Source organism: Ambystoma mexicanum, chromosome 2q (genome assembly GCF_040938575.1).
Source record: "Ambystoma mexicanum isolate Mex_15411 chromosome 2q, UKY_AmexF1_1, whole genome shotgun sequence".
In the NCBI taxonomy this organism is placed as follows: domain Eukaryota; kingdom Metazoa; phylum Chordata; class Amphibia; order Caudata; family Ambystomatidae; genus Ambystoma; species Ambystoma mexicanum.
In genome coordinates, this window is record NC_090924.1 from 246,857,627 (window position 1) to 246,873,901 (window position 16,275).

The window sequence follows — 16,275 nt, forward strand, 5'->3', positions numbered from 1 at the left end:
GAATGTTGCGGTGGAAGATTTTTCGCCCAGTTCAAAATTCTGTCTGTGCTAAGAAAATTGTCGCATTTTGCCCGCCCATAGTTGGGATAGCAGTGGAGTGTTCACATGCAATGCAAATCTCTCATACATCAGAGCTCTCACTTGAGCACGATGGAAGATGCCACCGTCCCAATGTGAGCTAGCGGGATCGCAGCGTGTTCGAGTTTTGCAAACTCCATTCTAGACTTTTCTTCCTGTGCATAATGAGGGTTGCATCAGCACTGTGCATGAGAATACATGCGCAATGAGGGTTGCTTCTGTGACAGCACACGCACTGTAGATGAGGATCCATTCGGCGTGGGGGTTGCATCAGTGACAGCAAACACACTGTAGATGAGGATCCATGAGGCATGAGAGTTGCATCAGCGGTAGCACACACACTGTACATGAGGAAACATGCAGCATGCGGGATGCTTCCGTGACAGCACACACACTGTAGATGAGGATCCGTGCAAATGAGAGTTGTATCAGCAACAGCAGAGACACTATAGATGAGGACCCATGTGGCATGGGGGATGCATATGACAGCACATACACTATTGACGACGATCCATGCAGCATGTGGGTTGCATCAGCAACAGCGCACGCACTGTAGATGAGGATCCGTGCAAATGAGAGTTGTATCAGCAACAGCAGAGACACTATAGATGAGGATCCATGTGGCATGGGGGATGCATATGACAGCACACACACTATTGACGACGATCCATGCAGCATGTGGGTTGCATCAGCAACAGCGCACGCACTGTAGATGAGGATCCGTGCAATTGAGAGTTGTATCAGTGACAGCACACACACTGTAGATGAGGATCCATGAGGCATGAGGGTTGCATCAGCGGTAGCACACACACTGTACATGAGGAAACATGCAGCATGCGGGATGCTTCTGTGACAGCACACACACTGTAGATGAGGATCCGTGCAAATGAGAGTTGTATCAGCAACAGCAGAGACAGTATAGATGAGGATCCATGCAGCATGGGAGATGCATATGACAGCACACACACTATTGACGACGATCCATGCAGCATGTGGGTTGCATCAGCAACAGCGCACACACTGTAGATGAGGATCCGTGCAATTGAGAGTTGTATCAGTGACAGCACACACACTGTAGATGAGGATCCATGCAGCATGCGGGTTGCTTCCGTGACAGCACACGCACTGTAGATGAGGATCCATGCAGCATGAGTGTTGCATCAGTGACAGCACACATACTGTAGATGAGGATCCAAGCAGCATGAGGGTTGTTTCCATGACAGCACACACACCACTGTAGATTAGGACCCATGTGGCATGAGGGTTGCATCAGCAACAGCAGAGATACTATAGATGATCCATTGCAGCATGAGGGTTGCACCAGCAACCGCACACCCACTGTAGATGAGGATCCGTGCAAATGAGAGTTGTATTAGCGACAGCAGAGACACTATAAATGAGGATCCATGTGGCATGGGGGATGCATATGACAGCACACACTATTGATGACAATCCATGCAGCATGTGGGTTGCATCAGCAACAGCGCACGCGCTGAAGATAAGGATCTGTGCAATTGAGAGTTGTATCAGCAACAGCACACACACTGCAGATGAGGATCCATGCAGCATGAGGGTTGTTTCCATGACAGCACACGCACTGTAGATGAGCATCCATGCAGCATAGGGGTTGCATCAGTGACATCAGACACACTGTAGATGAGGATTCATGTGGCATGAGGGTTGTATCAGCAACAGCAGAGAGACTATAGATGATCCATTGCAGCATGAGGGTTAAACCAGCAACAGCATGCACACTGTAGATGAGGATCCGTGCAATTGAGAGTCGCATCAGCAACAACAAACACACTGTAGATGAGGATTCATGCATCATGGGGGAATCATAAGTGACACCACACACACTATTGGTGACGATCCATGCAGCATGTGTGTTTCATCAGCAATAGAACAAGCACTGTTAATGAGGATCCGTGCAATTGAGAGTTGCATCAGCAACAACAAACACACTGTAGATGAGCATCCATGCAACATAGGGGTTGCATCAGTGACATCAGACACACTGTAGATGAGGATTCATGTGGCATGAGGGTTGTATCAGCAACAGCAGAGAGACTATAGATGATCCATTGCAGCATGAGGGTTAAACCAGCAACAGCATGCACACTGTAGATGAGGATCCGTGCAATTGAGAGTCGCATCAGCAACAACAAACACACTGTAGATGAGGATTCATGCATCATGGGGGAATCACAAGTGACACCACACACACTATTGGTGACGATCCATGCAGCATGCGTGTTTCATCAGCAACAGAACAAGCACTGTTAATGAGGATCCGTGCAATTGAGAGTTGCATCAGCAACAACAAACACACTGTAGATGAGGATTCATGCAGCATGGGGGATGCATAAGTGACAGCACACACACTATTGATGATGATCCATGCAGCATGCGTGTTTCATCCACTACAGAACAAGCACTGTTAATGAGGATCCGTGCAATTGAGAGTTGTATCAGCGACAGCAAACACACTGAAGATGAGGATCCACGCGGCATGGTGGATGCATAAGTGACAACAAACACACTATTGATGATGATGCATGCAGCATGCGGGTTGCTTTAACAACAGCATACGCACCGTAGATGAGGAACCACCTCCAAACACAAGCCAGTTCATTTGTGTTCATGTGGCATGCTTCTGAAATGCATCGTGCACAGTAGTACTTTTGAAGTTTGGTGGGTAGCTCTAGTTCTGAGAGTGATTGGCGCAGTCTTTTCTTCGTTGTAAATGAAAACGTGGAGCACGGTGTGGGTTTCTTTGACGTGGTTGTGCTTCTGCAGTGGTGGAATCATTCACCACATAAAATAAACTTGTGGGGTGATGCTCGTTTTGATATCGTTCTCTTCCCTCAGAGTGGCAGCTGTGGCTCTTTGTGTTGTTACTGCGTCTATGAAAGTCCACTTGTAGTGAGTGTGTTGAATCACTGATGTTATAAGTGTCAGTCTGTTTAAGATTGCGATTTCATCCTTATACATCTGAAACCAATTGATTTACTCCTGTTAGGGGTGGGAGATAGTGTTCCTGGAGTCTCTCTGTAATGTAATACATGATTTACATTTAAAACTATTGGTCAGTGTCTGAATGGTTTCCATTGGTGGCATATTATTGGTGTCAGTCTTGTGTTTAACAGTGTAAAAGAAATGTGCAACCCCTCAAATCAGACATGAAATGCGATCTCATGATCTCAAAGACCACATGATGATAACCTGGGAGACTGATATGTGCAATATCCTACGATCACTGATCAACTTATCGCTGATCAAGTGGAGATCGAGAAGTTATGAAGCTCTAGGAGAGGTGACAGGAGAGGGTACCTACACCACTTTATTTCATATGCGAAAAAGCTCATGATTAATTCAGGAGAGCCCTTGTGATCCCTTATGTATTGTTGTACTTTATGACAGTTAAGATCAAAGACATATATGTTTTTTGTAAGTAAGGCAAGTGGCTGATCTCCAGCCCCATAGGAGTAGGAGCTGAGGGAATACTGAAGGAGCGACCTCCCTGCATGTTTCAGGTTATGAGTGAAGCCAGCCAGGGGCTCCATGATGAGCAGGAAAAGCGGAATTGAATAGATGCATCAGGCTCTTTGCTCCTACTGAGGAGATTGGCCATTCCGATGATCACTCAAAGTGAGGTCGGCTGTATAGGAAATTATTCTGTGTTGTCCCTGTGGATCATGCAACTCCTGTTGTGTACATGTGTACATAGGTACACAGGACACTCTCCATCTTGAATCCACATTATTTCCTAAACGAAGCAGGTTTGGTTAAAAGGTATACAAGTGCTAATGTATTTGCTAACATCTTTGAATCTGGCCCATCAGAAATATTGTCCGATATCGCTTGGTTGTGTTCGTAAAATCAATACTTTCCCAATCAGGCTTTGTCCGCATGTCCCATCAGGTGTCATTTCTGCTGCACCACTTCAGCGGTAATGTTGGCCAGAGAGATTTGCATAGATCATTTCCAGGACGTTGCCCTATGGTCATCCCAGTACTGAGTGAATGAGGAGGGGGTGTATCTGAAAACAGTGAAAAGGAAGAGAATTAATTAATGTGATCTATCCCAGTACTAAGGGAATGAGGACGGGTGTATCTGAAAACAGTGAGAACGAAGAGAGTGAATAAGGATGACCTATCCCAGTAATGAGGGAATGAGGAGGGGATGTATCTGAAAACAGTGAAAAGGAAGAGAGTGAATTAGGGCGATCTATCCCAGTACTGAGGGAATGAGGAGGTGGTGTATCTGAAAACAGCGAAAAGGAAGAGAGTGAATTCGAGCCATCTATCCCAGAACAGAGGTGATGAGGAGGAGGTGTATCTGAAAACAGTGAGAAGGAAGAGAGTGAATTAGGGCGATCTATCCCAGTACTGAGTGAATGAGGAGGGGATGTATCTGAAAACAATGAGAAGGAAGAGAGTGAATTAGGGTGATTTATCCCAGTACTGAGTGAATGAGGAGGGATGTATCTGAAAACAATGAGAAGGAAGAGAGTGAATTAGGGTGATTTATCCCAGTACTGAGTGAATGAGGAGGGGTGTATCTGAAAACAGTGAAAAGGAAGAGAGTGAATTAGGGCGATCTATCCCAGTACTGACTGAATGAGGAGGGATGAATCTGAAAACAATGAGAAGGAAGAGAGTGAATTAGGGTTATTTATCCCAGTACTGAGTGAATGAGGAGGGGTGTATCTGAAAACAGTGAGACGGAAGAGAGTGAACAAGGGTGATCTATCCCAGTACTGAGGGAATGAGGAGAGCGTGTATCTGAAAACAGTGAGAAGGAAGAGAGTGAATTAGGGTGATCTATCCCAGTACTGAGTGAATGAGGAAGAGGGTGTATCTGAGAACAGTGAGTAGGGAGCAAGTGACTTAGGGTGATCTATCCAGTAGGGTGGTGCATCTGAGAACAGTGAGAAGGAGGGGTGGATTTAAGGTGATCTCTCCGAGTTCTGAGAGAAAGAGGAAGAGGGTGTGTCTGAGAACAATGAGAAGGGAGCAAGTGACTTAGGGTGATCTATCCAGTAGGCTGTGCATCTGAGAAGAGTGAGTAGGAGGGGTGGATTTAGGGTAATCTGTCCGAGTTCTGAGAGAATGTGGAACACGGTGTATCTGAGAAGAGTGGTGGATTTAAGGTGATCTATCCGAGTTCGGAGAGAATGAGGAAGAGGGTGTATCTAAGAACAGTGAGAAGGGAGCAAGTGATTTAGGGTGATCTATCCAGTAGGGTGGTGCATCTGAGAACAGTGAGAAGGAGGGGTGGATTTAAGGTGATCTTTCTGAGTTCTCAGAGAAGAAAGAAGAGGGTGTATATGAGAACAATGAGAAGGGAGCAAGTGATTTAGGGTGATCTATCCATTAGGGTGGTGTATCTGAGAAGAGTGAGAAGGAGCGGTGGATTTATGGTGATCTATCCCAGTTCTGTGAGAATGAGGAACAGGGCGTATCTGAGAAGAGTGAGACAGAGGGGTGGATTTAAGGTGATCTATGCCAGTACTGAGAGAATGAGGAGGGTGGTTTATCTGAGAACAGTGAGAAGGATTAGAGTGCTCTATTTGAGAACCCTCAGGATGAAATGATGTACCCAGTGGCTCGTAAGAAAACGCGGATGACTTGTGCGACTATGGAGGCTGATGAGATCCGGTAGAAGGAGGATGATGGATCAAAGAACGTTTGAATGACAAGTCGGACCCATCAAGGAAGAATGAAGAAAATTATGTATCCAAGAACTGTGTGACCATGGAAGGTGCCTTATTTGATAAATGATGAGAATGACGAGTGTTATGTATCAAGACACTGGCGAGAGAATTAGGTGGATGTTTCCAAGGAATGGTAACTATGATACGAGTGAACCACAGAGAAAGGGGAAGTGGTGGTAATGTAGGAGGTGATGTATCCAGGGTAAATTGAAAAAGAGGCGGGTAATTCATCCAGAGGTTTAAGGAAAGCACCAGCTGCAGTATCCCCAGGATTTGTAAGAATATGAGAATCTCCTAAGATAGCAAATCCTGTTTGAACACATTCTTGCTTGAGTTGCGCATTTCTGGACATTAGCTCATTAACCAATGTTCTTGTGCTTTTCTTCCAGATCCTGACTGGGCATCGCATACTCTTGGGGTGTTCATTTGCTTAAATTGTTCAGGAATCCATCGCAACATTCCACAAATCAGTCGAGTAAAGTCAGTCCATTTAGACGCTTGGGACGACGTCCAAGTGGAGGTATGTACTTCTTCTTTCCGGAAGCATGCAACGCCTATCCTATGGACTGCCATAAGACATATCTTTGCTAGATGTATGGCTTGGGTTAGCCACAGACGCAATCGCCTTCTTGGACAATTGAGCATGTCGGGCGTTGAATTAGAATGCATAGCTTTGATCCATTCGTAGCGTCTCTAGAATTCTTCTATCGTCAGAGCAGGAACGGTAAAGACATTGCGAATGGAGGAAATAAAAGCAGGGAACCTAGGATAGGATGCTGACGTTGTTGTTTTGTAAGAAGGCCCTTTGTAGAATTTTTGGAAGATGCGTATGTAGTTGATGCCTTGTAAGATGGTCCCCCGAGATAGGTTCTTAGGTATGATATAAGCTGTCAGAGAAAATACAAAATGTTATTATTTATTTGTTAATTTATAACGCGCTTAATACCCGCATTGTGGTTTCTAAGCGCAGGATTGGGATTCGAACCCTTGCAGCGCTGCATTGTCTTGCTTCCAAGACAAACGCGTTGCCCCTGGGCTATCCTTCCTCTTTTATGTTAATGTTAAAGGCCATTTGTACCGCGCACTATCACCAACGGAGTGGTCCCCTGGTGCTCTGGTGGCTTTGAAAGAGGGGTCAAAGGAAGGGTGAGTTAGTGGGAGGAAGCTGGAAAAGTGCAAGATAGCAGTGATGTGCTGTTGGCGGCCATAGCCCGGTGGGTCCGTTGGCTGGGCCTGGGGTGTTTGCGGCCAGTAGTCGTTGTGTTCTGTTGTGTGAGTCTGTGTGTTTTATGTTTTGTTGTTGCCATGTAGTGAAGTTTGTGTGATTTGTTGTGCTGTAGGTTTGTGATTGTGTTTGGTTTGAAGTTTGAGAGGTGTCTGCAGAGGGGGAAATTATTAGTGGATTGGTTAATTGGCATTTCTTTCTCGAAGTGAGGCGCTGTGTTTGCGTAATTTCCCCTGTTGGGGTGTTGGAGCATTTCTGCACTTCTGTCCTTATCTGGTTTTCTCCAGTATTCAAAGTCCCTTTCACTTCTGGCCTCCACTTTTATCTACTTCCTTACCTGCCTTCCTTTTCCACTCATACAGCCAGTGTACCTGCTAATGTGCACAACTCAGTTTGAGTGTGGCGACTGCTAACATTTAGATAACTCTATAACAATGTGGTACCTGGTGGCAATTATGGGTCGGGTGAGGATGTTGGCTGGGATTGGCTGAGGTTGTTGATTCTGTCTTAGTGGGTGTCGCTTGGGTTCTATTTGACTTGGCGTTGCCTGTCTAGTTGTGGTGGGAGTTTCTTAGTCAGTTCTGGGTGTTGTCAGTGTCCTCTTAGGTTTAATCATCCTTTTTCCTTTCTGTTGTTTCGGTTTTCACTTTGAGTCTGTGGTGTTGAAGAGCCAGGTTTTTAGTAATTTCCGGAATTTTAGGTGATCTGGTGTTTCTTATTTCTTTTGGGATGTTGTTCCAGGTTTTTGCGGCTAAGTGGTAGAAGGAGGTGCCCCCAAGTTTTTTCTTAAGGTAAGGTTTTAGTTCCAGGCGGATTTCGTTGCTTGACCTGAGGAGTCTCGTTGGCTTGTAGATTGTTATTTTCTTTTGTAGGAATTCTGCTCCTTGTCCACTGATTGCCCTGTGTGTTATGCACATTGTTTTGAAGGTGATGCGATGCTTTGCTGGGAGCCAGTATAGTGTTTTTAGGGCTGGAGTGATGTGGTCTCTTCTGGATAGTTTGAGGAGTAGTCTGGCTGCTGTATTTTAGATCTGTTGTAGTTTTGTCAGAAGGTAGTCTGGTATTCTGAGGTAGAGGCTGTTTGCATAGTCAATTCTTGACATGATGAGGGCAACGATTGTGAGTGTTTTGTGCATGAAGGAGAGGAAAGGTAGGATTCTTCTTGCCGTGTGGAGGAGGAAGAAGCATTTCTTGACTGTTGCCTTTATTTGTGGTTCTAAGGTTAGGGTGTTGTCCATCAGGACTCCCAGATTTTCTACTACCTTGGATGGTGATGGTGCGGTTCCCATTTCCGTTGGCCATGGGATGGCGGTTTCGTTGTCTTGGTCTTTCGATATCATCATGATTTCTGTCTTTCCTGGGTTGATTTTCAGATTGTTCGCATTCATCCAGTTGAAGACTTCTTTTAGACAGTCGGTTAGGGTTGAGTGATCGGCTTGGGTGTCTTCGATTTTGTAGATGATTTAAGTATCATCTGAGTAGTTGTAGCATGTAATGTATTTTTTGAAGATTCTGATAACTGGAGATGTTGAAGTACAGTGGTGATAGTGAGGATCCTTGTGGCACTCCGCGTGTCTGCTAGGAATGATTTAGTCCAGAGTAGTGCTGTGTCTGTTATGCCTATGTCTTCTAGTCTTTTATGGCTAAAAGACTGCTCTGGCCTAGCGATATTCAACTGTGAAAACATAACCTGGAAAGTACCTGGTAGCAGTGGTGCTCTAATGTGCACTCCTGGCTCCTCTGGAACCCAGTCGCATTGGAAGGGACTGCTAGTCACATGAGAGTCGCATGTCACAAAAAAGCGCAAAAAAGCCTGTTTGCCCAGGACTTGGGAAGAGCTCTGAAAGCATCTGGCAGGGTGGCCCCATGGTGCACGCTCTCTGCCATGTGTTACCCAAGAAACGTGTCTGTTTTAAATGTACCCCTTCTGAGCCCGTGAAATTTGAGTCGCCTCCAATCGAAGTGCATGTAGCATCAAGCAAATATATATATATATTTTTTAATATATAGCATTTGCCATTGCGCATGTTGCCATTTCGTGGCACTACAAATAAGTTTAAGAACTGCCTAATTAAGAGGTACTTGTTTTTCTACACCAGAAGCAGTTACGGCTGAGTAGGCCCTGCAGGGTTCTTAACCTGTGGCCTGCAGAGTAAAGAAAGATCTCTGCTGCTAAGCTAATGCTTAACTCACCAAGCTACGTGACCAACTTGCCTCAGGACGAGGCTGTCTTTGTTAAGCAATGTCCTTCGAATGTCCATGCAGCAGGGACTGCTACCTTTGACTCTCCAGATGTTTAATACTACAACTCACATCAACCCTAGCGAATGGTGAGATTCCCTGGGAGTCGTAATGAAACATGTCTGACGAGCCACAGGTTGCAGCCCCCTGCCGCACATGAGGCTGAGACAAGGACTGTCTAGTCAGGAAACACTGTATCAGTTGAGAGTAGAGATGGCAGGCTTGTCTAGTCAGTGCTGTGTATTTTGGTCCCCATCCCACCAAGCTTGCTGACAAAATGACCCAAGCAAGGACATTATAGCAGCATGTCATACGTTGCATTAGCATTCCGAACTCCTCTCAGCTAATCAGAATGTTTACAGTGCCTACTCCAGGTTAACCTTACTTTCAATTAAAATGCTTAACTTATGAACACAACTATGTTATCTGAATATTACAGAACAAAACTACTGTTTATGTACTTGCTCAGTTTGGTATTGAGTGAAAATGTCTTTTTCATTTTCACAAAAATAAAAAAGGCTGATTTAGATCGTAACTGTCACGCCCCTGCCGCACACGCAGGAGCTGACGGTTGATCGAGATGGACAGGAGAAAACGGATTTATGGTAAGTGGGGAGGGGCCAGGTGAGAAGGAGTATGTCTGTGTTTGTTTTTTTAGTGTATTTGTATGTGAGGTGGGGTGGGGCGTGGCAACGATTGAAAGGGGTTCAGGGGTGAAACTGCCAATTTCAATGGGCGGGGTGATATATTGGAATGCTAAAGGCTGCACAAAATCGGGCAAAACATATCAGTCTTTTGTTTGTGCGGCCTTCAATATTTTTCGAGATTATCACACGGAACGAGTTTGTCTATTTAGTTTACTCACTCCAAAAGTACCATTTATTACTACAGCACTAAAACTCCAAACATGTATTGCTACTACCAGCATGTGCTAATAGCCTTATAGACCTCAGCAAGGGGTCATTATCGCCTTGGGTCATAACGTTGTAGTGGGTCATTATCCAGCAATAATGACCTCTCCCTCAGTCTATAAGGTTATATTAACTGGAGATGATACACCCTCTAAACTCATGAACTCACACCCGGACGCAATTCAGCCCATGAGTCCCCTATATGGAGATCATACATTACTTTTTGTAAATGTGTCACTCCTGCTGTGCAACATGGCAGCCCCAAAAGTTGGTAATTGTGTTCCATGAAAATTCCAGAAGATCCAGTTTAAACTTAAATAACTGGAGTGGACACCTGCCACTTAAATTCCATTGATCATCTGATATTGGAGAATTCAATGCCCTTTGTGTTATAAATCCACTAAAAGCATTTTGTGCAAAATGGTACAGATCGGTAAAAACCACGTAGAGACACGCTCTCTGTGCATCTTTAGTGATCCGTTCCATTTGTGCCAGGTGCCCACTGCTGGAGTGGGGCATGAAGTGGGAAATACGCTCTGCAGGAAGAGAGAGCAACAACTGGCAGTGGCATCTGATTTTGATGCAGGCGATAAGGTACCAATCCCTATGGATTTCAGCTTGCTTTTTGCAACCTCAAAAAGCAGGCAGGATCCATTGTGATGACGGCCGCCATTACTGGTCACCGGCATGAACACCTTTGTGGAAATCTAGGAGTATTTTCCAGCCTTGGTTGAAAAAGACAGCAAAAGCCCAGACTCGCCTGCATTCCCATTCTTTTACCACCCCTGCCAGAAAATATACAAAATCAAAAATAGCCCACCACAGATGAGCATGTACTAGCACTGCTCACTGCCTGCCAAGACTCCCTCTCCACTCTCTTCTTACCCTTTGATTTAGCCAAATGGTCTAGCTTCCACTTCTGTCGGGTCCAGCCTGGGTAGAAAAAGATTGGGTGTCCCCTATTTTTTGTTACCGAGAGACTGTCTTCTGTGGGGGGAGAGACATAGATATAGAGAACATAGAAGGCAGTTACCCCATTTCTCAAACAATGACTTCTTTGGGGGCCCCTCTCAGCCATCCAAACAAATGATGCATATCCACAAATGCATATCGCCTGCGGCGAGCGTCATGTGATATCACGTGATGCCCATGACATGGTGCTTCATCTACCTCCAAAATAACAATATCCTATCCCATTTCATCTATCCATCTTTTCAGTTGTTTTAAGATCAGGTGAGGTCGGCCGTCTTTACTCGGATGCTGGTGCTCTTCTTCTTTGGTTAAAGTGCCTCTCAGCCTCAGACTCCTCTTCGTCCCCCGTGTATCCCGACTTCTCCTATCTCTTGCCTTTGCATTCATTCCAGTCACTGTCTTCCTCTTGTGGTCCTTGTTTCACTCTTTTGAAGAACGAAGCATTCCGTATCACACTTATATCAGATCTCGTGCCAGTGATCATGGACCCCTTGCTGTTCGTAACAGCCAATGGTCGTGGATCAAAGAGTGGTACTTCTTTGTGCGAGATAGTCTGTTTTACTAGGACACTGCCATCCAGCTAGAGATGTGACTCAGTGCGCTGCGCTTGCAATCTGCGTATTCCCTCATTAAGTCTTTTGCTTCCTGATCCCTCTTCCTGTCTTTGCTGCGACTCTCGATTGACCCCTCATTGTGTGAGTCGTGGGGCCCTCTTGTGCGTACTATGCGAACACATGTTTGCTCCGGGGGGCATGCCCCATGGAGTCGTGCAGTGTGTAGCGGTAGTCGCACAGGAGCTGGTACAGCGTTTGTTCTTTGGGCCAGTGTGTTATGTTCGATATCCTTACTGCCCACTTGATATTGGCCATGAAACGTTCTACTGTCCCATTTGCTTGAGGCCACAGTGGCATGACCTTCCTGTGGTGGAAGCCCATGAACATTGCGAAGTCCCAGAAGTTGCGGCTTGTGAATGGAAGCTCATTGTCCGATTTGACCACCTTCTATTGCCATATATCAAGAAGATTCGGTCTAGTGCTGGTATCACTGCCGTGGCTGTGGTGGAGTACAGAATCCCAATCTCAGGATACCTGGAATACTCATATAGGAACACGAGTCTGTCTTCGTCTGACCGAAGTGGGGAAAAAAGTAAATAGCTACTTTCTCCCAGATGCAGTTGAGAAGTGTCATCTGCATGTGAAGGTAGAGGGCAGAGCACTGGGAAAGCTAGATCGCTGTGCTGATCATAGTACTCTTCGAGCATGGATCCTGCTACCGGTTTGTAGGTTCCCAAGGAACAGTGCTCTTTTGTCCCAATAGTTAGGTAGGGAAAGGGTTTTGTGGGAACCACAAGCACCTGGGCGCTGGATATTTAGTACTTATAGTTAGACCAAATTGGTTTAGTGCGTGGAGCAAGAGAAATGATCAGTCTTTGTCAACTCAAATGGTTTTAGGTGCTGGTTTATTAACATCTATGGTGCCAACACGTGTTTTGACCCAACAGGGGTGTTAATCAAGGCTGCAGAGGTTCAACCATACAGCGATGTACATTTGTAGTGTATTCCGTGATAATACGTGAGGTGACAACTGTAGTTAACAAAGCATTCAGTTGTGGTGATTAAAAACCGTGTGCGTGACATGACAACGGCGCAGTGATATTCAAGAAGCAGTTGTGGTTGGTTTGATTTATGGAATTTGAGTAACATGATTGTGTGAAATTGTGGATGATTCAATTACATTGTTAAAATTGCACGTTGCATATAATACATTACATAGAAAATTGTTTATGCGTCAAACAGGGGAGAAGGGGATACACCAAGGGACGGAAAAAGATAGAAAAACAAATTGTTAGTGGTAGTGTGTCTGGATGGAATGAGGGGGCTGCGGGGATATAGTTTGAGGCTTACCTGGTAGTGGGTAGTTCGTGGCAGGTGTGCCGGTTGCAACGCTTTAGTAATGAGCTCTGCTGAGTAGCGAGATAAGGACGAAAGGGATGGAAGGTAGGTGTTAGAGGGGAAATATCATTTGACCTAAGAGGTTTTTGTCCATGGCGTCTGTTTGACCAAACGTGTAGTGTCAGGGCTCATAGGATACATGTGGCATAGGGCCTGGTGTGCCGGGTGGACAGCTTCAGTACTGAGCTCTACTGAGTAGCAAGCTATGAGAGAAGGAATGGAGGGTGGTTATTAAAGGGGATATGTCAAGTGACCTGTGAGGGTTGTGTCCATGGGGTCAGATTGGGCAAACAATGTGGTGCTGTAGGCTCATAGGAGCTATGAAGCACAGTGCCGGGTGTGGTCAGCGAGTAGGGGCTAGACTAGGGGATGGGTGAGGCCCTGTGTGGTGGGCGTTTTGAGAAAGGATGGTGCATGGTGGTAGGGCTGGTATCAAGCCATTGGCCCTGGGAGCTTCAAGGTGGCGCTAGGTTGTGGGACCCTGGCGTGTTGAGGTGTGAGAGGATTCAGGAGTTGATGTGTTGTTGACTCGTGATATTAACTGCACACGTGTGCACTAGTGGAAAGGTTGTCCTTCGTAGTGGACCTACTGTTGAAAGGGGTTGACGGCGGCGAAGGGGAAGGTACTAGTGTTGTATCTTCTGACGTACACTGTGGCAGTTCTTCCACCATAATTTTCTGCGGTCTGGCGTGGTGCACAATGTAGTTGACATACCTTTCAGCCTAATCATTGGATGACTGTGATTTCATATGATATATGATATGATGTGGCATTTATAACGCACCTCTACACAAGTCTGCTGGGTTTGCTTCCTTACCTGATTTGTGTACAATGTTGAACCGGTATTCCTGTAGGCACAGGCCAACCGGGTGATGCGGGTGGCATTTGGGCTGTTGGTTTACTGTATATCGTGACAAGGGCTTGATGACAGTAAAAGGTTTGCCGTACAGTAATAAATGGAAGTGCTTGCATCCCCAACCGTTGCTCCGTGTCAGTCTGGCTCCTACTGGCATATGACACAATCGTCCTCAGGGCATGGTGGCTTTCTGAGTGTTGCGTCAGGATGGTTTCAAGCCCAACCGGGATAGTGTCTACTGTTACTTTGGTGTGTAGGTTGGGGTTAAAGTATGGCATGAATACTGCCACTGCAATATTCTTCCTGATTTTGTTGAAGGCTTGCTGGTGCGTTGACTCCCGCACAAATGTGTGGTCCTTTTTTGTCAGTGTCCGTAGTGGGGCACTGGTGGAGGTCAAGTCTGGAAGTTAGCATGTGCAGTAGCTCACCAGGGCTAGGAACGACCATAACTGGGCGACATTCGATGGGCAGGGGGGCCTCTGTCAAGGTTCTGATCTTGTCAGGGCCGGCTCCTGGCTTCTTTATGAAAATAAGTGACTGAAGAATCTCAACGTGGACTTATTAAATGAACATTTTCGTTTGTTGAGCATCAGATTAGCTTCATGTAGTGCTTTGCATGCTCTCAGGAATGTGGCATCATGGGATTCCTGTTACTTTCCAAATATAAGGATGGTGTAACTATAGTTGATGCAGTGTGGTATGTGGCATATGACCCTTCTGATTTCTTCCTGGAATATTTCTGCCACAGATGATATACCAAAGTTCAGCCTCTTGTAGCGGAACAGCCCTAGGTGTTTTCTCAATGTCGTAATATATTGGAATTCTTCACTCAGCTCCACCTAGTAGTACCCTTTGTGCAGGTCTAGTCTGGAAAAGACTTTGGCGTGTTCAGCAGGTACATCATATCAGTGATGCATGTGGGCTGGTGATGTTCCCTTACTATGGCCCGGTTAGGGACTCGCATGTCAATACAAAGTTATTCAGGTTTTTGTAGGTATTGGTACGACCCACGAGACCCATGGGGCAGGCCCAGAAGCTGGTTCAATCATGTCAACCTCTATGAGGACATGGAGTTCCATCACAACCTGGGGTTGGATGTTGAAGGGTATGCCTCTTCAGTGTTGGGCCATTGGTTTGACTGACGTGTCGCTGTTTCTCATCGGTTTCCTTATTCCCTTGAAGGGAGACGAGAATGTTGCTTCAATCTTCATGGCAGGCGAGATGTGCTTATCGGTCATGATTTGGTACAGAATGTGTGAGTCCCATTTGGATCGTCGATTGGATGCTTAGTATGCATCCGTATGAGGTTGCAGTGTCTATGGCATGGATGGTAATGCGGTCACACCTGTCTTTGAGCCTGCAGGTCATAGGGAATGCTCCTATGCATGGAAAATGGTAGTTTGGCGCTGTACGTGTATATGTCTACTAGAGCTCTTTTAAGGCCTGGGGCTTGCACCAGCTTCAAATATTCACTCTCTGGTATCACGTTCACTCTCACATCTGAGTCTATTAGGAAGCCAAATGTTTTCCCTTGTACAGTAAGTGGCAGCGTTGGACTGGGTGCCGTGGCTGTCAGGTACCCTAGGGCGTATAGATACCCTCTTATTTTTTCGGAGCTCGATGGAGTTTCTGACTCACTCGTGGGTGGTGTGGCTGTGCTTAGGTGGTGTATGCATCCCCTCCGTTTCCGACGTATTTCTGGTGATGGTGAACATTTTGATCTGGTACTGCGCCTTTCACGAGCGTAGTATCTTTTTTCTGACTGACAATATTTCTCGTGTCTGGATTGATGAGGGGCTAATTTGTAGTTGTGGGTTTTGAATTCTGCTTGATGATTGGGTCTGTGAGTCTTGGAAGTGCAGCACATGGATCTGAAATGATCTTCACTGCTACACGCAGAGCATTTTTGGCCCATTGCGGGGCACATGCCTTTGTGAGGGAATTCAAATCCGCACAGGAAGCTTTGGTGCTTCTCCGCTTTCTCGCCCTTGGTCATGTGCCACCATCTTGTGCAGCGATTCCTCTTTAACTGTAACTGCTGGTGTGATGTGAAGTTTGCTCATGGTGGAGACTTGGAGTTCTAGTGCTGTGGTTGTTCTTGCTAGGAGTAAGATCTCGATAAGGGTGTGAGGCTTCTGAAGCAGCTTTTTCTTAAATGCTATGGATTTGAAGCCTGCAATGACTTGTGACTTTATGGCTTTTTCATTCGTATATAGGCGAAAAGCGCAGTGCTTCACATTGGCTCTGAGACGTGTCACAAACTTGCCCATGGTTTCGCCTTCCAGATGCATGGTGGTGTAGAAGACGTGATGCTCGTAAT

General features: G+C 45.8%; 1 protein-coding gene across 1 annotated transcript in view; it reads left to right on the forward strand.

Annotated features, from left to right (window-relative positions):
• The window catches only part of ADAP1 (ArfGAP with dual PH domains 1), a 1,143,511-nt gene that overhangs the window by 301,217 nt on the left and 826,019 nt on the right, over positions 1 to 16,275 (forward strand). The window contains exon 2 of the mRNA XM_069647219.1: positions 6,187 to 6,317. Coding sequence (XP_069503320.1) covers positions 6,187 to 6,317 — 131 coding nt within the window. The remainder of the gene's footprint in view (positions 1 to 6,186; positions 6,318 to 16,275) is intronic.